The 21,869-nt window shown below is 50.0% G+C and overlaps 1 protein-coding gene across 2 annotated transcripts in view; it reads left to right on the top strand.

Annotated features, from left to right (window-relative positions):
* Nucleotides 1–19,000, top strand: part of CLSTN2 (calsyntenin 2) — a gene marked incomplete at both ends in the record, with an annotated part of 546,899 nt that extends 527,899 nt beyond the window's left edge. Inside the window, 7 exons of one of the 2 annotated variants that reach the window (XM_081105871.1) lie at nt 4,594–4,742; nt 6,652–6,869; nt 12,743–12,913; nt 13,349–13,494; nt 13,620–13,743; nt 16,643–16,827; nt 18,809–19,000. In XM_081105871.1, coding sequence (XP_080961997.1) covers nt 4,594–4,742; nt 6,652–6,869; nt 12,743–12,913; nt 13,349–13,494; nt 13,620–13,743; nt 16,643–16,827; nt 18,809–19,000 — 1,185 coding nt within the window. Of the gene's footprint in view, nt 1–4,593; nt 4,743–6,651; nt 6,897–12,742; nt 12,914–13,348; nt 13,495–13,619; nt 13,744–16,642; nt 16,828–18,808 lie in introns of both variants that reach the window. The other variant, XM_081105872.1, reaches the window with a different exon arrangement.
* Nucleotides 19,001–21,869: the final 2,869 nt, after the last annotated feature.

The raw sequence follows: 21,869 nt of genomic DNA, 5'->3' as shown, positions 1-21,869 counted from the left end.
TAGTGGCTATTATTTTCTCTCCTGGCCCCCTGCCTTCTCTCTGGCTATTTGAAAGAAGTGAAGTCCTCCTGGGATTAAGGACACTTCCTGTCGGCTCACAGGGCCCAGTTCGGTTTCTCTTTTTCACTGATTTTCCCCGGATCATGCACATTTCCGAATCCCTCTCCAGTGTGTCTGGAGTCATTAAGTGTCTGGGTGGCTGCTGTCTTGTCTCCACACAAAACTCTGTGGGGTAGCCATCTTCCTGAAGAAAGCCCCGCTCTGATCTCCATGGCATCATCCCTGTGGCTGTCATCTGCACAGTGTGGAAGAGAGGGACAGGGCAGGGACTTCGGAGCAAGACTGTCCGTGGTTCAGATCACAGTGTGGACATTTACTAGCTGGGTGACCTTGGGCAAGGTGCTTCTATCCCACAAGCCTCACTTCCCTCATCTAAAAATGGACTTAATATTTTGCAGAGATGTTGTAAGAATTGAATTTTATGCATATCTTTATATATATTTATATATTAGCAAAGGTATAGCTATAAATACAGATATAGACATATAGTTATAGCTATAGAAATAGATATAAATATTGATTATATAGATGTATTTATAGCTATAGAAAGAGATGTAGAAATAGATATAGATAATATAGATATAGATATAGTTGATATATATAGACATAGATACATAAATAGATATTGATATAGATAATATAGATATAGCTGATAGATATAGGTATATCGATTATAGATGATACAGATATAAATATATAGATATAGACATATAGATATAGATATAGATATAGATACATAGACATAGGTATATAGATCTCCCCTAGCAAACCTAATAAATAGGCTCTCAAAAACCCGGTTTCCTTCTCCAGCTGGGCTGGGCTTGCATGTCTTTTGAAAAGTAAGCCTGGGTGACAGTTGTCGCAGAGGCCAATCTTCTGGCCCAGTCCAAGAGGCTGGCAGGTGTCCAAGGGAGTAATGGCAAGGTGCCTAGACTGCCATGGCCGGCCTGTCCTCGAAGAATAGGTCAGAGCTTTGAACAGGAATTTCACCCCTGTTCCAGCCTGTTAATGGCTGGTGACATAGGCCCCTCAGATCTGACCACTCTGCAAAGCCCCTCTGTCCAGCAGCTTCTTGGCTTAAAGAAAGGAATCACCGTGGCTACCACACAGCTTCTCAGGGCAGAGTGAATGCTGGATCCCCAAAAAGCCATCCCTCTGGTAATACCAGTATCACCCTTTGTCCCACACACCTAGAGACCAACCTCAGTCATGCCACAGGGCTGTGAACACTGCAGTTCAAAAAACAAAACAAAACAAACACCTATTCAGTAGAAGGCCTTATTGATCCCACAAGAACTATGGTGAAGGCTATGGCAGTCCTTGGAATGCTCTGATGAGAGTGTTACCTAGAGATCCAACACGTTCCCTGACCGGTCCTTCCGAGGTGGTTGCAGTAGGAATGTGCCCTCTGCTGACTTCCCGGGGAACTGCTGATCCGTCCTGGGGAGGAGCTGTGTTGCCTGTTCAGCCCCGATGTGATGCGAGGCTCAGAGATTGGCCTTCTCGGCAGGGTCATCCCCTCGCTTCATGCTTTGATGGGCTAGCCCCTGTGATGATGCTGAGAAAAGTCAGTAGACCCTACCCTCCAGGTGCTCACAGACTGCCAGGGGCAGCAGGCAGAGAGACAGACAGCAACTCTGCTATCCTATAGCAGGGATGTGATGGGACAGAAAAACCGCTGGGAACATAAGTAGTATCTTGAGAAGAATGACCTTGAATCTGCTCAAATCTGAAACTGGTGATTTGTGAGCACTCAGAACTACTGTATCATGACTCATCAGTGCATGGCGGCCAGTGAATCATCCCGGGCGAGAGAGAAGCCGGCCGGAGGCTGACTGCAGCGTCACCTGCTCTAGGCCAGGGGACTCTGCGTCCAGCACAGGGAGTGCTGCTCGTGACCAGACGTCACAGCGCAGAGACCCTGCTCAGGGCTTTCAGGACAGGAGGGACCTGGAGCGTGGGGAAAGGTGGGCAGCGAAGGCAGGGGAAGCAGCACAGGCAAGACTCAGTGCAAACATAATTACAATAATAAGAATTATGACAAAAGCTACCACAAATTGACACTTTATATGTGTTATTGCATTTAAGCCCCAGGCAGGTAGATGCTAATATCCTCACTATTTTAAATGAGGAAATGAAGTCCAGAAAGGAGAAGTGTGCCCCAAAGTTGTATCCGTCTGTAGTTTGTACCAGAACTGGGGGATGGCCATCCATACAATCCATCACCTTCCAGGGATACCACACAGCCTTGGGGAAGTTCGAGTCATGCCTAGAAGGGCCCAGTTCCTCCAACGGACTAAGTCACCACAGTAGCAAATGACTCCAAAATCTCTATGGCTCCATGCTTAAACGTTTATTTTTCTCACAGCAAGTTGGGGGTGGGGAGAGGAGGGATTTCTGCCTAGAATGCCATAGGCCACCAGAGCAGAGGAAGAAAAAGGCTGGCGTGCCCTGCAGGGCATTTTACCAGAGCTGCGGCTTCACTTTCTCTCACATCTCGGCCAGATGCAGTCACATGGCCTTGCCTTCAAGTGGCAAAGGGGAGCTGGGAAGTGCAGGATGCCCTGGAAGGGAAGAACAGGATTGGATGACTCCCACGGAGGCTTGACTGAAAAGACACATGACTGCAAAAAAAGAGTACCTTTGGGGAGTAACAAGACGTGATCCTGAGTAAAATGTAGGCTGGAGGGGACCGCTCACCCATTCATTCACCCAGGAGGGGCTTACAGGGCCTAGGCCTAGGTTCTGGGATTCAGGGATAAGGCTCGCTCAGCTCACGGTCACTGCACTAGGATAATTATGCTACCACGTCACGAGCACTGTCGGAGCCTCCTGGGGACCTGGATGAGGGAAGACGAGGCAGCCTCAGGAGGGAACCGTGAAACGTTCGCATGCAGGTGACAGAGACAGAGATGAAGCTGTCAGATGGGTAGGGGCCACAACGCAAGGACGTACGTGCGTCAGCGTCACCATAGTGTTTATGAGACATCCACCTCCCATCATGGCCAGGCACAGAACAAGGAACTCTTATAAAGACATACAAGTCATCTCAGAGAAAAGCTCAAATGGATAGATTTTTCCTTAGGCCCAGGAAACATACTCAGTCTCCTTCATGGTAAGAGAAATGCAAACTTAAACTACACTAAGATGGTATGTATATCACCCACCAGATTGGCCAAAGTCCCAAAGACTGACAGCATGCTCTGTTGTTGAGGCTTTGAGAAAGGCGTTCTCACACACTACGAGAGGGCGTGCATATTGCTATAATCCCTAGCCAGGGGGGATCTGGCAACATTTGTCAAAATTTAAATGCATATACTCCTTGATCTAGCAATTTCATTTGTAGGGAATAACTCTACAGATATATTTACACATTTATAAAATGTTATGTGTACAAGGCTATTCATTGTGGCATTATTAGAGAAAAACTAAAAAAACAACCCAAAGGTCATATAAGGAGAACGGTTAATAACTAATTTTATTGATATTAAAAAATACTATACAGCTGTATAAAAGAATAAGGAAGCTTACAGAAATAGTTGCAAGATATAAGCTAGATGAAAAAAAGCAAAGGTATAGTATTAGGCATAGTATGTAAAGAAGTTACCCTTAAGAAAAGAGAATAATGGAAATCAATATTCATTGATTATATATTCATAAGAATAATTTGTTAGGATAGGCTAGGTTATGCTGCAGTAACAAATGGCTTGTGATTTTTCGGTGGCTTATGTAACAACTATTTTTTTATTGTTCACACCGCATGTCCATTATAGATGGGCTGTAGCTCTGATTCATAGCACCCTTGCTGTGAGACCCAAGCTAACGGACCAGCCCCTGAGGGAACTGTGCAGGTTTCCTGGCAGAGGGAACATGACACACTAAACCATGAGCTGGCTATTATTCCACCTGGGTATCAACCAGACAACCCTCTGCCCACTTTTTGGTGGCCAAGCAAGTCACTTGACCACTACTGAGTGCAACAGGGCAGAAAATATATATCCAGCAGGGAAGGGGGCTATAAGTCACATGTTCAAGCCTGTTGACAACAGGACAGGCATGGATAAGCCTCTCACCAGGAAGGGGGGCAACTCATTATGAACAAGAATGGGATTTGTCGCTCAGAAATTAGTATAATCGTGGTTACCTGTGGGATGAGCTTGGAGAAGGTGGTCGATAGGAGATAGACATAAGATGGACACTTTCACTTAGCACATACGTCCATTTGAACCAGGTGGATATATTATCTATTCAAAAAATAACAGTTGCCAGGTAGGTACATAAAAGTATATTCATGTCCTTCTTTCCTATCACACGAGCATTGGAAACATAATCTGAACCCACAGATAGGATCCTGACATCTTATTCATAGCAGTTCCCAGAGTGGCTGGAGGGTTAGAACAGGCGCCTGTGCACACAGCTGCTGCACAGGCAGACAGTTTGGAGACGCCGGCGCTGGCCTGCGTGGCCTCTTCATGGAGATGGAGGGTCTCCGTGGGACTGGGTACACTGTGGTCATTCTCTCCTGTTTTCCAGTATCACTTCAACCCCTCGCAGTCCGTCCTGGTGATGGAAGGTGACGACATCGGGAACATCAACCGCGCCCTGCAGAAGGTCTCCTACATCAACTCCAGGCAGTTCCCGACCGCGGGTGTGCGGCGCCTCAAAGTCTCATCCAAAGTCCAGTGAGTGGAGGCCAGCAGCCTGGGCCCGGCTGAGGCAGCGGGATGGTCCCCCTGCAAAACAGGACTCGCCTCTCTCAGCGTCCCCAGCTTCTCTGCCATCCCTCTGAGGAGGCCCCAGTAGATCTTTATTCTCCTGTTTTCTTCTTAAAGAAAATATTCTGTTTTGCCAACTCAGATGCCTGGCAGGCACTGTTTTTCTATAAATTCTCAGGGGCTGGGTTTTAAGTGGTGTCATTTAAGGGTACAGCATGTGGTACATAGTAGGTGCTTGACCAATGTATATTCATTAAATTAAGGAGCCCAGCCTTGACGTGCTCCTAAATAGCATGAGTTCGAGAGGAAGAGAAGGCACGCTCTTGTCCCCAGGGAGTGGAGGTAATTTAAGGAGATGAGACTGTTACTGAAGCCTGTGGATAACGCCCTTACTCACCTGTCAATCACTCTTAGCCACAGCAGCTGCCACAGAGGACTAGAAAGGGGACCCCAGAAAAATTCCTGGGAGGTGAAAGGGTATCTCCTGGTACCTGAAGCCAGGAGAGGGACCCAGAAAGACAGGAGCAAGGGTGGGAAATGGGGTTTGCTGATTGCCCGTTGCTGGGGTCTGGGAGAGGTGCCAGGATAAAGCCCACAGACAGCAATTATGTTCAATAGTCCTATGGATGGACGGGCTCCCCCATCCTTTCTAAAGGCCCTCCCTAGAGGCCTGGGGTAGGGACCGGGCACCTCCAAGTCAGCTTCACTTTACCATGAAGAGGGACCAGACTGGCCAGTCTCCAGCTCTAGAACCAGGTTTCCTTAAACTGGCAAGGGGAGGGGTGTCCTCTATGAACTGGGGGTTTGGAGCAGCAAAAGCCAAAGAAAACTGGGACCAGGAACCCAGCACCATTCCCACACCTCACCCACCCAGAAAAGAAGACGGGAGCTCGACATGGGATCCACCCAGCTTACTACCCTTTCTGCGGGGACTTTCCAGGGGAGGCAGAGGATGGCTGCCACAGCTGGAGCCCATCCAGTATTCCCAGAGCATCCCCCTAGGCTCCCCACTGTAGCCTCGCGTTTGGCCGAGATGCCCAGCAGAGATGCCAATGGCAGGCGCACCTGACCAGGTCACAGGAGGGCATCAAGTCTGTCAACATTGACTGAGCTCCAACCATGATGCAGGCTCTGGGTCCGATTCTCACTATAAGTTGTCACATTTAATCCTTCCTGTTATAAGTAACTAATTGTTCTATAGGTGAAGAATAGTGAGTTATTCTAACGTCATTCCCATTCTATAGATGCAGAAGCTGAGGTTCCCAGGGTTTGAGCACTGTGCTCAGAGTCACCCAGCCCAGGAGGGGCAGCCAGGCCAGGGACCCTTCTCTGTCTAATTTCCCGGCTTTGCTCCTGTCACCACACCATTCTGCCCCCTGGGTATTCTGTGTGTATCAGGGGAAATACACGTGGTGACAGTGGCGCTCCGCGGGCACACCTGGAACAGGTCGCTTGTGTGATATCCTCAGAGATCACAGACGGGCGGTGGCAGGAGAGTTTAGCCCTGCGGTCTCAATAAGATGGCTGTAACCAACCAGTTAGACAACAATTTGCTTACCAACTCCTAATGCACAAGACAAGCAGTTGCTATCTAATTAATGCTGCCATTGATTACTTTGTTAAAGGATAATTAAAGGTTTCATGGTTACTTGTTGCTGGGATAGAAGATTCCCATTTCTCCCAGGAGCCAATCTTATTAAGTCCCTAGATTGCTAGTCGTTTTGACTATAATGCGTCTTTAAACTTAAATGCCTGCTGCCACCCCGGAGCCTTGCAGGCAATCAGGATGTCTTGGGGGGGGGGGGGGGGGTAGGAAGAGGTGTCTGCATCCCTGCCCATGGATGCACGATGGGTGGTTCCATCATGTGCTTCCCAGGTGCTTTGGAGAAGACGTGTGCATCAGCATCCCCGACATGGACGCCTACGTGATGGTGCTGCAGGCCATGGAGCCCCAGATCACCCTCCACGGCACGGACCGCCTCTGGAGACCCGCCGCCCAATTCCAAAGTGCCCGAGGCGTGACCCTCTTCCCTGACATCAAGATCGTGAGCACCTTCGCCAAAGCCGAGGCCCCAGGTGACTTGAAGCCCACAGGTACCGATGCATCCTGGGTTGTGGGCAGTGGGCCTTAAGCTCTCACAGCCACATCAAATCTCACTTCAGGACCACAGTATGGTACCCCATAGCAAGGTAGTTACAATAGCAAAACAAGCAACCCCACCCGGCAACAACACAGATAAATACAGGAGGGGAATGAATGGCTCAGCGAGTCATCTACCCCCACATACGTGCTGTGTTGTTGGAGGAAAGACATTTATGCTAAATGGTAAGTGACAAAAAACAAGATGCAAATTACAGAGTATCTATGCATAGACTGATCTCAACCACATAAAGGAAAACGTAACACAGGAAAGTGCCCACAGGGAAACACGCCTTAAACTACCAGTGACATGCTCGCTCGGAGAAGCCTGGGGCCGGGGGTTCTGCTCCCCTTCAGTTGTCGGCAACTGCAGAATGTTCTGTAGTGAGTGCGATTATTTGGATGATCAGAGGAAAAGTGAAAGCAGCACAGAGAAAAACACATAACTGCCTCCTAATATATACGAGCAAAAGACTTGTTTGCAATATTACTCTGAGCTGAGCTCTCAGGAAACTTCCCAGTTGTTCCTTCCAACGGTTTCATTATTGGAAAGGGCTGTTCAGTGAAAGTAGGTAATTGGCATTATCTGCCAGGGAGAAACACTTAGTTGCAAAACAGCTACAGATATCGCTGCTGGCTTGAGGGAGGTGGAGGGAGGCAGAGAAAAGAAAGAGAAGGGGGAGGGAGGGAGGGAAGGAAGGAGGGAGGGAGGGAGGTCTGGGGTTCAGATTTACAGGAAACACCCCTGTGAAAATTGTCCTTTGCTGCCCCCTCCCTCTCCAAAGGCGGCTACTAATGATGTTTGGGTGCCAGTGGGCCCGAGTCCCCAGGGGCTGCTTCTGCCGTAATCCTAAGTACCTGTTGCCTTAAGCCACCCTGGCCCTAGCCAATGGGCGGTGGGGGTTCACAAAGCAGCCTTCTTAGCTTACAAATCAGGTGGAGTTTTACCGCCTGTCAGGCAGGACGGTTCCCTAGTTACACTCCAAGGTGCATTAAGTCAGTGACCTTCCCCCTTCATCTGATTTGTGCCTAAAATCAGACAGAAAGGGGCCTCTGACCTCAGTGGTCTCCGGCCATAACTGAGAGCGGCTGGATTTGCTGGGCCTGATAGCAGCACATGGGCAAGGCAGGGGAGAGCAACTGTCTGGGTCCCTATCTTACCTTCTGTTTATGAGAGATGCATGCAGAGCACAGGGCCAAGTGCCCGAGACCCATATTCATACTTTTAAAAATTTACTCCTATTGTTAGGATAGTCATTATCATGGTGCCTTCAACAAGCAGGCTAATGGCATTTGCCACTAGGCCTGAAAGACCCACTCTACCATCTACTGCCCCCATTGACCCACTCTTTGTCCTGTTTCCTCCCCCTTGCACGGCCCCCCTCTCTCACACACACATTTCCGTGTCAGTTCATATGTTTGCTCTTTCTCTGCCCTCTGCCTGGAAGGTTCCTCTCGCACCATCCTCGTTATGGCTGGCAAACATCTCGGCCTCCCACACCCCCTCCAGAAGGCCTCCTCCACCACCACCCCGACCCCAGCCTGGGCCAGGTCTCCTGCTCTGTACCCCCACCCACCAGTGCTGCACTCTAGCACGGCGGTCGCCAGCCGGTGTTCTGAAAGGTTGGCGACGCTGGTTTAAGGAAACCTCTAGCACACAACTTTGGCCATGTGTTTACTAAACGCCCCCAGGAGCTCCATGAGGGCTCGGCCATGGCTGATTCAGCTCTGAGTCCCTGAGCCCACACAGTCTCTTCAGCACAGTGGGGATCAAGGAAAGTGCAGATGGAACATACTACCCACACGCAAGCACAGGGAACAGTGAGAAAATGGCCCCCTACCCAGGGTGAGCCATCAGTCAGCCACATGGGGAGGTGGAGCCAGGATGCCCTGGCCTAACCCAACCTGATGGGAAGCTGGCAGAAAAAGCCCAGAAACCAGGAGAAGACTATTTGAAATAGAGATACACATGCACCATTGCTAATGATAGACCTTGTCTTAAATGTGTATTTTGTTTGTTTTTAATATATTTTTATTTCAGAGAGGAAGGGAGAGGGAGAGAGAGAGATAGAAACATCAATGAGAGCGAATCATCGATTGGCTGCCTCCTGCACTCCCCACATTGGGGATCGAGCCCACAACCAGATATGTGCCCTGACTGGGTATCAAACCATAACCTCCTGGTTCATAGGTCAATGCTCAACCTCTGAGCCACACTGGCCTGGCTTAAGTGTATATTAATGTGCTTTTAGATTTTGCTGATGATACGTGAAGCCATTGAGATTGGCAAGCATTTAAAAATTAAGCATCTGAAAGTGCTTACAATAACAGCTATCTAGGGAGAGGGAAAGATACTTTTGATATCACAAAAAAATATACTTATTTAACATAATTCTCTCATCTTTAGTGAATCCTTTTTAATTTCTATTTTTATAAATGTTTTATAATGCACAAAGTATATTAGTCTTCATAAATAAATAAGTACACTTATTTCAATTATCTCAGTTCACACATTTCCACGAACAAGCTGCAAGATCAAAAATATTTGGAGACTACTGGCCCAGAGGTGAAGAGTTTACCAACTGTGGAGTCAGAAAGTCATGGTTTCTGTCCAGCTCCACTGGGAGTCCAGCTGCACTCCCAGTGCAGTATCCACAGGCTACTATCTATCTGTGTGATCCTAAGTGATGCACTCCACCCCTCAGACCTTCCATGTCCCATCAGTAACATGGAATAACAACAGCACCCCCTCCAATGTCTGTTAGGATTTCATTTGCATAGTGCCTGGTACGTAGCAATCACTCCATACATTCCAATCACTTTCATTTCAAGGTGAGGTTTTTTTTTTTTTTTTTTTTTTTTTTTTTTTTTTTTTTCCAATATTTTTTATTGATTAAGATATTACATATGTGTACCCTCTACCCCCCCTCTCCCCGCTCACCCCCTCACCCCCCCGTTGTCCGTGTCCATTGGTTAGGCCTATATGCTTGCATATAAGTCCTTTGGTTGATCTTTCCCCCTTGCCCCCACCCTCCCCTACCTTCCCTCCAAGGCCCGACAGTCCAATCAATGCCTCTCCGTCTCTGGATCAGTCCTTGTTCATCAGTTTATGTTGTTCATTATATTCCACAAATAAGTGAGATCTTGTGGTATTTATCCGCTCTCCAGTTCCATCCATGCTGTGGCAAATGGTAAGAGTTCCTTTTTCTTCTTCCTCTTCTTAAAGAATACCTTTCAGCATTTCATATAATGCTGGTTTGGTGGTGATGAACTCCTTTAGCTTTTTCTTATCCGTGAAGCTCTTTATCTGACCTTCCATTCTGAATGATAGCTTTGCTGGATAAAGTAATCTTGGTTGCAGGTTCTTGCTATTCATCTCTTTGAATATTTCTTGCCACTCTCTTCTGGCCTGCATGGTTTCTGTTGAGAAATCAGCTGACAGTCGGATGGGTACTCCCTTGTAGGTAACTGACTGTCTTTCTCTTGCTGCTTTTAAGATTCTCTCTTTATCTTTTGCTCTTGGCATTTTAATTATGATGTGTCTTGGTGTGGTCCTCTTTGGATTCCTTTTGTTTGGGGTTCTCTGCGCTTCCTGGACTTGTAAGTCCATTTCTTTCACCAGGTGGGGGAAGTTTTCTGTCATTATTTCTTCAAAAAGGTTTTCAATATCTTGCCCTCTCTCTCCTTCTGGTACCCCTATAATTCTGATGTTGGTACGCTTGAAGTTGTCCCAGAGGTTCCTTACACTATCTTCATATTTTTTGAATCTCTTTTCTTTTTTCTTTTTCGGTTGGGTATTTTTTGTTTCTTTGTATTTCAAATCTTTGACTTGATTCTTGGGATCCTCTTGTCTGCTGTTGGATCTCTGTAAAGTATTCTTTATTTCAGTCAGTGTATGCATAATTTCTAATTGGTCCTTTTTCATGACCTCCATGGTCTCACCATACTCCTTGAGGGATTCATTAAATTTATCGGCGGTTTCCATAAAATTCTTGACAAACCTTATAAACGTGGCCTTGAACTCTATATCCAGTCGTCTGGCCTCCTCCGTTTCTGCCAATTGTGACCTGTTTCTTTGTCTCCGCATTTTGGCTGCTTCCCTGTGTTGATAGAGTGGCCTGCGCGCCAGGTGTCCTGTAGGGCCCAGTGGCTCAGCCTCCCCAGTTACCTGGGGTGGACACTCTTGGTGCACTCTTGGTGCCTTGGTTGTTGTAGGATCACTGGGAGGAATTGACCTCCAGGCCAATTGGCTGTGGGAAGCAGCTGTGTCTGAAGTGGGAGAACTTCTGTGCTGAAGACACCCTTCTGGCGCAAGACTTGCTTCAGTGGGGCTCTGGTGCTCACTGAGTCTGCTCCCTGAGTGTGTCCCTTATGGATCTGAGGAGTTGCAATCTGGATGGTCCCCCTCTGACCACTGGGTACAGTGACTCCTGGATCTAAGGAGGTGCTAATTCAGCCCCTGCCTGAGGCCACACAGCCAGAGCCGCCCCGAAGAGGCTCAGCTGTGAAGCAATGCAAGCCGCTGCGGGGCCTTGGGCCTTCTCTTGGAAGTTCCGGGTCTGGCTGGCCCGGCTGCAGTTAGGTAATTATCAGGTTGCAAAGGGCCCGGGCATTCACATGCAAAAGCCTCTGCCACAGCCCGGGTGGGGCGGGGTCTCAGGGAGTCAAAGGCTGAGAAAGAAGCAATGGCTGATTCTCCGCGCCCGGAGTCGCGCGTCTCAGTGTCCCGGCAATGGCTGCAAGCACCTCCGAGGGAAATATGCCCCCAAGTTCGCCCGCTGCCGCCTGAGAGAGCCGCCTCTCCCCGTATGAGACCTGGGTCCCCAGAGACTTCCCGGAACCGGAGTTCAGAGCAGTCGGGAGCTTGTGATTCAAAAAGACAGCCGCGTCCTCAGGTGCCACCCCCTTTCCGCGCACGCGCGAGCCGCCGCGTACCTCTGCACTCAGCCTCCGCAGCTCCTCTGGCTCTCAGCGTGCTTTTCTTTTCTTCTAGTTGTAGAAATTACACTCAGCCAGCCTTCCTGTTGTTTTGGACGATGTTTGCTCTGTCCTTTGGGCTAATTTTCAATTGTTGTGTGGGGGACTATTTCCCCGTGTTTATCTATGCCGCCATCTTAGTTTCTCCTCAAGGTGAGGTTTTAAGTTAGTACTGCCAGCCTGCCCAGCATTCAAATGCTCAGACATACCCTTGGGAAATTTAGGGCCCAAAATAATCAATCAGGGCCAATTTACCTAAGCATTTAACTACAGTAACAGTTTCGCTCCATTCGAGCCATGTGTAGCAATGCTGCTCCATGCCAGGGCCTGGGCTGGGTACTGAGGGCTCGTCATAAAAAGTGCTTCTGCCCCTGAGGATCTCAGAGTCTACCGGGGGCAACAGACACACACCACACCCGCCGGGAGAAAGCTGCATGAGCGAGTGGGGAGGGGTGCTCACTCTGGCCTCAAATGAGAGCTGTTGCTTATTGAGCACCTACTATGTGCCAGACACTGTTTCAACCCTCTCAGGGTCCCTGCCCTCTTTACAGGTGAGGGAATTGAGGGGCAGGTATTTCTCCAACACTGCACAGCTTCTCAGTCGCAGCACTGGTATTCAGATTCACATCTTGACGACCGTATTCCTGTCTACACACACACTCATGCTGCCCAACCTCAGGAGCTGCTGGACTTCCATCCCGGCAGTGGAGGTGGTACCTAGGGCTACACAGCCTCTTCGGACCCAGCCCTCACCTGGGGTGCAGTCAGAGAGGAAGGAGACGATGCCGAATCTTCCTCCGCTGTCTGAGTGGTCCTCACGCCTGTTTCCCTGGTGTTGGTCTCCCCACAGCCCCCAAATCAGCAGTCTTAGAAGAAATGCTTCACAACTTAGATTTCTGTGACATTTTGGTGCTGGGAGGGGACTTGGACCCAAGACAGGAGTGCTTGGAGCTTAACCACAGTGAGCTCCACCAGCGCCACCTCGACGCCACCAACTCCACTGCAGGCTACTCCGTCTACGGTAAGCACGCCCAGCCCCTTCTCCTGGTGGTCTCCTCCTACACTGGCCTGGTCCAGGAAGGCACTCCATCCCCACGATGGTGTCAGGTGGGGGCCCTTGACCGCAGAGCATGGGCTTCTGGCCCTTCCTTTGTTAGCTACTCTAGCATCTTGAGAACCTGGACCACATCCCCACTATTGGGAGACTCTCCTGTAGAAACAGATATTATAGCAACATCTGGCAAGTGAGGCCACACATTGTGGTCAGAGCCCACTGTCTGTGGAAATCCTGTGGGTCCGTTTCATTAGCTCCTTAGAACTTTTGCTTCAATACGTTGTCTGCCCCTAAACATCTCAAGCTCTCGGCCTGGCCAAATTCAGGAGACGGACCAGCCCCAGCAGCCCCATCTCCCCGTCTCTTCTCTGCCTGTTTGAGACAGGTGTGGTCTCTTGGCAGGTGTGGGCTCCATGAGCCGCTATGAGCAGGTGCTACGTCACATCCGCTACCGCAACTGGCGTCCGGCTTCGCTCGAGTCCCGGCGGTTCAGGATCAAATGCTCTGAACTCAACGGGCGCTACACCAGCAACGAGTTCAACTTGGAGGTGAGTGCACCCTGCGGTTGTAAGGGAAGCCCAGGCTCATCCATTCTTTCCCTCCTGTATTCGGGAGGACTGCTGCCACTGGCCCACCTGCCACTGGTCAACAGCCCCTCTCCCTCCTCGCCCAGGTCAGCCTCCTCCATGAGGTCAGAGTCTCAGACAATGAGCACGTCAACCACCTCATCGTGCAGCCTCCCTTCCTCCAGTCCGTCCACCACCCCGACTCCCAGACTAACGTCCAGCGCAGTTCAGGTACGTCACCTGGCAGGAGAGACCGCAGGACAACAGGTAACTCAAGACCATCCACTAAAAAGACATTTAGGGAGCAGCAGGCATGGGTGCCCAGACCTGAGGCAGGGACCTGATAATGGGGGAGCTGTGGACCCTGGCTCTGAGGCACTCACACAGCCTCCAAAGGGAACTGGTCAAGTAAACAAGTTACAGACAATATGTAATAACAGAGGTTAGTACAAAGGGCTGGGGTAAAATTTTGCAAATCCTTTTATTTTTATATTTTTTAATCTTTATTGTTGAGAGTATTACAGATGTCCCCCTTTTTCTCATTGTCCCCCCTCCACCCGGTTTCCGCCCTACCCCAGGCCTTCACCACCTACTGTCTGTGTCCATAGGTAGGATCTCGCCCCAACCTCCCTCCCCTTCCCTCTGAGATTTGTCAGTCTGTTCCAGGCCTCTGATTCTATTTTATTCACCAGTTTATTTTGTTCATTAAATTACTTAATAGCCATGTATTTGTTGCCATTTTATTCATATATTTTTTTTAATCTCTTCTTCCTCTTCTTAAAGAATACCCTTCAACATGTCATGCAGTACTGGTTTGGTGCTGATGAACTCCTTTAGCTTTTTGTTTATGAAGCTCTTTATCTGACCCTCAATTCTAAATGAGAGCTTTGCTGGGTAATCTTGGTAGTAGGTCCTTGCTATTCATTACATTGAATATTTCTTGCCACTCCCTTCTGCCCTTGTGTAGAGGTGTCCTGTAGGGCTCAGTGGCTCAGTCTCCCCAGTCACCTGAGCTGGGCACTCTAGGTATACCCCTGTGTGAGCTGTGTGCACAGTCTTGTAGTTGAGCCTTGATTGCTGTTGGCATCACTGGGAGGAGTTGACCTCCAGGCTAATTGGCTGTGAGGACCAGCTGCGACTATAGTAGGAGAGCTGCTATGCAGGAAACACCCTTATGGAGCAGGACTTGCTTCAGTGGGGCTTTGGTGCTCACTGAGTCTGCCCCTTGAGTGTGTTGCTTGTGGATGGGAATATGCTATAGTCTGAAGCTGTCCACTGGGTACACTGGCTCTAGGGCCTCCAGGGTGGTGTAAAGTCAGCCACTGCCTGGGGCCTCCCAGCAAAAGCTACAGAGGGATTTTCAGACAACTGCTATTTGCTATTTGTGTTGGGCTTGGAGGTGCCCGGGCGAGGCCCAGCTGTGAAGGAAGGCAGGCTGGTGCTAGTGCCGGGTCTTGATTGATAGGTTTGGGGCACACTGTCACCAGCTGCAGCTTGAGAGATTTTAGCAAAGTCTGAAGCCTGAGCCAGAACAGGCCATTCTTATGGAAAAGCTGCTGCAAATTGGGTGGAGTGGGGTTCCTGGGAATTCCCAGTGTGGGCCAAGCTGATGGAGACTCAGATATGGCTGACAGTCAGCTCTGGGACCAGAGAGGTCCCAGCATAGGAACAAAGACCCCTGTGAGCACCCCTGTCTGGGAGAAAGCCACCCCGAGTTCCTGCCCCGATGCCAGACTATCCAGTTCCTCCTCGTATGTATCTGGGTCCCCCAGAGCCCAGTGCTAGAGCTCAGAGGGCTTGAGTCCAAGTACATTCCTGCGTCGGCCTTTAAAAGGAACAGCTGGGTCTTCAGCAGCCTCTGTGTCACTGAGCCCCAATCCCTGCTGGTTTTTACAGCCTGTAGTTTTGAGGACTTCTCTTCCCAGCTCTGCGACCCTGGGCTGGCTGGCTGGCTGGTGTGGGGCTGGGACCCCTTGCTCCTCACAGGCGGCCTCCACAGAGTTGATCTTCCTCTCCGCCCCTCCTACCAGTCTCAACGTGCTTTCTTCTTTACTTCTCTAGTTGTAGTATTTCCATTCAGCCAACTTTCAGATGGTTCTGAATGATTGTTCTGTATTTTAGTTGTAATTTTTTTTATTTCTTTATTGATTAAGTTATTACATATGTGTCCTTATCCCCAAATTACCCCCCACCCCCTGTTGTCTGTGTCCATTGGCTAGGCCTCTATACTTGCATATAAGTCCTTGGTTGATCTCTCCCCCTTATCCCCACCCTCCCCTACCTTCCCTCTGAGGTTTGATGGTCTGATCCAGTGGTTCTCAACCTTGGCTGCACATTAGAATCACCTGGGAATCTTTTTAAAATCCTGATTTCTGGGCCTCATCCTCCGGAAATTGTTTCTTTGTTACTAATGTTGTGGCCTCACCCCCATAACAAAGAAACAGAATTTCCGGAGGATGAGGCCCAGAAATCAGGATTTTAAAAAGATTCCCAGGTGATTCTAATGTGCAGCCAAGGTTGAGAACCACGGTCTCATCGATGCTTCTGTCTCTGTTAGTTGTAATTTTGATGTGGTGTAGGAGGTGGCGAGAACAGGCATTTACCTACGCCTTGGTTCTGCAAGTCCTTTTAGGTCCAACTCAAAGCCACATCCTGTATGAGGCTTTCTTTGAACCCCTTACATATGCTCACATATATACACATGTGCACCACACTGCAAAGTCCCCTACCTGTACTCTGTCCCAGCACTTGCCATATTGTATTACTACTGTGTTGTTCCTGCTAAACTCCATAGCACCTGGCTCTCAGTGAGAGCTGTCCTGTAATTTGAGGGGGAAAGCAAGAGATAGAAAAGAACTTGCATTTATTGAGTGCCTGCTATGTGCCTATGTGGAAGTGCACATAGATCATTTCATTTGCTCCTCACAACTACCCCTGGGATAGGAATTCTTAAGCCCATCATTTGGATGACGAATGGGAAGCCCAGACAGAGAAAGGCGCTGACCCAGAGTTCTACAGCTGGAAAGGGGGAGGGCAGATTTTAGCCTCTGCATGGGTGTTGCACTCCGGCTCCATGGTGACGTAGAGCGAGCGAGTCCTCCATGTCACGCGGATTCCTTCCTCATTCCAGTGGTCCCGAGCATTGCCACGGTGGTCGTCATCATCTCCGTGTGCATGCTAGTGTTCGTGGTGGCCATGGGCGTGCACCGGGTCCGGGTCGCCCACCAGCACTTCACCCAGGAGACGGAGGCTGCCAAGGAGGTTGAGATGGACTGGGACGACTCTGCGCTCACTATCACAGTCAACCCCATGGAGGTAATCCTCACACCAGGGCGGGAGCTTCACTCGGATGCTTCCCCTCCACCCTCTATCTTTCTTGTGCCAGAAGCCCTGCCCCGTCTTACCCAGCCCCCTCAGCCTGAAAGGACCATCCTTTCCCATAAACTGCACTCACGGGTTAAAAACGTGTGAATTGCTCTCACCCTGCAAGCAGAACCAGACATTTCTGAAGGCGAGCAGCCATGTGGTGTCTATCGGTTGCCACCCCCGTTAGATTTAGCTGGGAGCTAGCACTTAGGGACTCAGTATTGAATTTTTGATTAATTAACAGTGCAAATTAAATGGCTTTGCTCCATGCTGCCTGCAGAGCTCATTTAAAGGCTCAGAATAGGTTAAAACAGAAATACAACATTAATAGCTGCCATTTATCGAGCCCCCCATTATGCCAGACGCTGCACAGCGTGCTCTCTATGCGCATCTCATTCAATCTTCCACCCACCTGTGAAGTCGGAGGCATCACCCTCATCTGCCAAGGCGCAAACCGACAGAGAGGGAAGTGCTCACACCCCCATAGCTGGCAGTGGCGGTGCCATTTTCAGACTCCAGGTTGCCGGATTCTAACGTTCAGATCTTGCCAGTTAGCCAGCAGACCCCAGAACCCACCCATGAATGTCCAAAGCCCCTGCTCTGGGCATATGAGTATCAAGGGAAGCCATGGCATCTTGCCCGTTAGTCTGCCCATGGGCACTGAGTGGAGGTGGAGCCACTGAGACATGAGAAGGTTATCCAGGCCTCATCCTCAGTGTCCCCTGCAACTGGCCTTATGCTCTGATTTTAAAGCCTCCCAGTTGATGTGGCTCAGCACGTGCAGTGGGTCATGCTGAGCCACCACTGTGGAGACGCCAGCATCTCCACCCCGGAAGAGCTGAGCCCTAGGTGTGGGAAATAGCCCCCAATCCTAGATCAGTCTCAGTACCAAACCAGCATGTGCCTTCCCAGGGCTAACCTGGTGATGCCAGCAGTCAGTAAAGCCTGAGTTAACGAGAGCCGAGGGGGCTGGAGGTTCAGGGAAGACTTCTTGGAGGAGGCTAGCTTAAGGGAGGTCTTGAAGAATGGGTAGGATTTGGGGGAGGCAATGGTGGAAGTGAAGACACTCCACAAATGGGATGTGGCCAAGGAGGGGCACATGTCTTTTACGGCCGGTTCATCAAAGCATAAATCCAGAAAGACTTGGTTAGAATCACAAAAACTGGGGGCAGCAGAGATGGGCTAGGGCAGTGATGGTGAACCTTTTGAGCTCGGCATGTCAGCATTTTGAAAAACCCTAACTTAACTCTGGTGCCGTGCCACATATAGAAGTTTTTTGATATTTGAAACCATAGTAAAACAAAGACTTATATTTTTGATATTTATTTTATATATTTAAATGCCATTTAACAAAGAAAAATCAACCAAAAAAATGAGTTCGCGTGTCACCTCTGACACGCGTGTCGTAGGTTCGCCATCACTGGCCTAGGGCCTCAGAGGGTGAGGGTCCTCATGAAAAGTGAGGACCATGAACTCTGTCCCTCCCAGAGGAACACTTGAAGAGCAATACACCTGAGTCTTGGCTCAGATGACCTCCTGCTCCTGGAGACATTACATTCCTACCTGAGAAAGAAGGACAGGCTGAACCGCCATCCTCTCACTGAGAAGCAGACACTGGGGACTTGGCCAGCTCATATCAACAGGCCCCAGTAATGCCAGAAAACAGACGTGGGCCTGAAAGCCTCACAAAGTTACATGTGGAACTGGCTTAAATGTCCAGAGTCTAAAACACACGCCTCACCTTGACTTCATGGCCTGGAATTAGCTGCTCTTTCTTGTCTGCGTCCTCGGCCCTCTGCTCTACCTTTCACCAGAGGACCTCCCTTCCAGGCCCACGGGTCAGCATTAAGCGGAAGGGATGCCAAGGGGCCCTACGTGTGGCCTCTCCACAGCCCCTGACCAGCATTTCCCTTCTCTTCCCAACTCCCAGAAACACGAAGCACCAGGACACAGGGAAGATGAGACGGAGGAGGAAGTGGAAGAAGACATCAGCTCCAGCAGCAGCGACTCAGATGCCAGCGACGACGAGGAGGTGGAGGGAGGGGTGGGCAGGGGCAGACAAGGGCAGAGCGGAGCCAGGCAAGCCCAGCTGGAGTGGGATGACTCCACCCTCCCCTACTAGCGCCCCTCCTTCTGTGTCCGCCCACTGTCCCTTTTGTAAGCCACAGCTAATGTATGTGAGTCTATCACTGTCGCCTCCGATTTCAATGACACTCTGGCAGGCCTTCCCCAGCCTCCTGGAACCCGCCCTCCATGCGTGGGCACTCCCGTGCCCCAGCCCTGGGCTGGTTCCAGGAAGCCCAGCCTCATCCTCAGTGGGGACTTCGGGGTGGACTGTCCTGCCACGCCCACTGCTCCTCCCCGCCCATCTGCAGAGTTCTGCCTTTGCTCTTCTCTGCAGTCACCTCCCTGGGCTCCGTGTCCCCAAGACCCTGGGGTTCCAACTCACTGTGTGCATCAAACTCGGTTGTCTCTCCACACAGACCAGCGGGTTCTCCTTACCTGACTCTTCCTTCAGGCAGGGTGGTTGGATTTCACACACCTGAGATCTTGGTCCTCAGCACTTTAAAGGGAAGTCCTTGCTGAGGCGGGAACTAAATTCACAGGGAGAGGCTCCCCACTCATGCACACACACACGCTCCCCAGTTTGCAGACCCTTTCCCTTTGACCTTTCTGAGACCATATAAATGTATGTGAAAAGTCCAAAACCTGGGCTACCACAGGCCTGGTCCCAGACAATGCTCTCTGAGTCTGCCTGCCTGGGCAGCCGCTGAGACCCACATGACTTCCCTGCCGGGGGCTCCCACCCCATGAAATCACGGAATCCAGGAAGCATTCCACACAGGCCGACATTTGTGAAAAGCCTGCAGCCAGGGATCAGAAGGGCTGACAGTCCAGTGGTGGTGACCATTGGGCTTCATGGTGGACACAGATCTGGGAGACAGGGCAGCCCCAGGTGGACAAGGCTCTCGCCACCCAGTCTTAGGATCCTCATCCCCTATGTCACACGGGTTTGCCGCTTAGGAAAACACATTCCTCTTGGATGTGTTAGAACAAGCGTGAACTGCATCAAGCCTAAAGCAAAAGTTTGAACATTTAACTGCTAGGAATCAGAAACATTTGCTATAACAGCTGCTTCATTTTCTTTCCATTAAAAAAAAAGGGAGCAGCACTTTGGGTGGAGGGCAAATATAACTGAAAACCTAATTTATTTCTTTTTTTTAATAAGGAAATCTCTTCCATCTCCCTCCTAACATGGACACCTTGTGGGGAAAACTGTTGCTATAGTAACTGGTCTGGGATCTTTTGTGGCCAAGAGAATAGCAGGCAAGAATTAGGGCCATTAGAGGACGTCCGCAAGGCTCGGACGTCTCAGGCTTTGTCCTCGCATATGTGATCTGTCCCTGTCCTCCAGTCTCCTCCAGCCCACTCCATATTGGCTTGGTACAGGCACAGGTCCCCTGTCACAGTGGCATTCAGATTCAAAAGTTCAGAATCTGTTCATTCTAACATCCCCCACCCCCCCACGCCCCACCCACAATTGAAACAGAGCTCCTGAAGCTTATGTCAATGTCCTCTCATTTGACCTTCACCCAGTGAGGACCCACTGTAAGCCTTTGCAACCCCTGATTCCAGAAAACATCCTTTATGCAGCCCTTTCCATCGCTGAAAGTGCTTTTTGCATCTGCTCCTTCCTCTGAGCCTCGCAGTAATTCTGTGGCCTCTGCTGTCAGGCACATTTCCATTGTGAGTAAACAGAGGTTCGGAGATTCCAGCATCTTGCTTAGAGTCATTCAGAGAGATAGACTAGACTGGACTCCCCACTTTCCACTTCGGGTCCAGTGCCCACCATCCTGATTCTATGTCTGCTCATCTTTACCCAGCTAACTGGCATTGCTGAGGACCTACTATGTGCTGAGCACTCGCCCAGCAGCAGTGGGAAGGAATGGAGCTGAATAAGAGACGCCCCCGGGCCTCAGAGGGCTTGATGGTGGCAGAGTAAAACTAAAGGGCATGGAAATGATACAAGAGGCAGATGCAGAGGGAGGGAGAGAAGTCACAGGAACAAGAGGGACACGTCCACAAACTCAACCAGCGCTCTTATTTTTCCCTTAGGGAAAAACGCTGGCAGGAGTTTGGGGTTTTATATTCATTGACTGGAAATAGACACCTCTGTGAATTCTCCCAACCAAATAGCCTTTTCTCCCCTGCTGTGTCCACACATCTACAGGGAGAAAACCTGTAGGACTGCGTAGTCCTCACATTACCCCCATCTCCGGGTGGCTGTGTCACTCATTCGTGGCCGAGGGAGCGGTCTGGGACATGTCAAATCCTTGGGGGAGGGAGCAAGGGAACGTGGCACTTGGCTAGGGAGCAGAGTCATGGACTAGACTTACATGCAGAGAAACAACAGGCCATCAAAGTCCTTTCCGTCAACGCCTGCTGAGGAAAGTCACACTCTGCACCAGTTCAGAGAGGAGGCACTAGAAATGGTGCTGCTGGGCCAAAGGCCATTTGTCATGTCCCCAGCACCCTACTCATAACCATGGTGAGAACAGGAAGGGGCGGTTATGTAAAACAACGGAAGTGTCAGGGATTATCCAGGTGAGTGGCGAGTAATGCCACTTGCCCTCCACCAGATACTCTATCCACAAGTGGAAAAGGTCATGGTCAACCCAGCATTTTCTAGTCTCTATATGCTGGCACCCTGGAACCAAACTCCCAGATGACCTGGACATGCTGTGACCTCTCACCCAATGTCACCAGTGGCAGATTCAGCCTTGAACCCAGGAGGAACAGCTGACTGGTTTGGCCAGCCCATTGCTTGTCTTTCCAACTCCACCATCAGGTTCTGCTCTCTGACGCTTGAAAATAGAGAGGCTAATGATACCTCTCCAGTGGTTCAGGTGACAGGGAGGAGAAGGAGGAAGGGTAAGAGGTTGAGAGAGAAAAGGCCAGCACAGAATGTATTGCCCTAGTGGAGTAAAGCA

Source organism: Myotis nattereri, assembly GCF_964212035.1.
Source record: "Myotis nattereri genome assembly, chromosome: 14".
NCBI classification, from domain to species: domain Eukaryota; kingdom Metazoa; phylum Chordata; class Mammalia; order Chiroptera; family Vespertilionidae; genus Myotis; species Myotis nattereri.
This window is presented reverse-complemented; position numbering and strand designations above follow the sequence as displayed.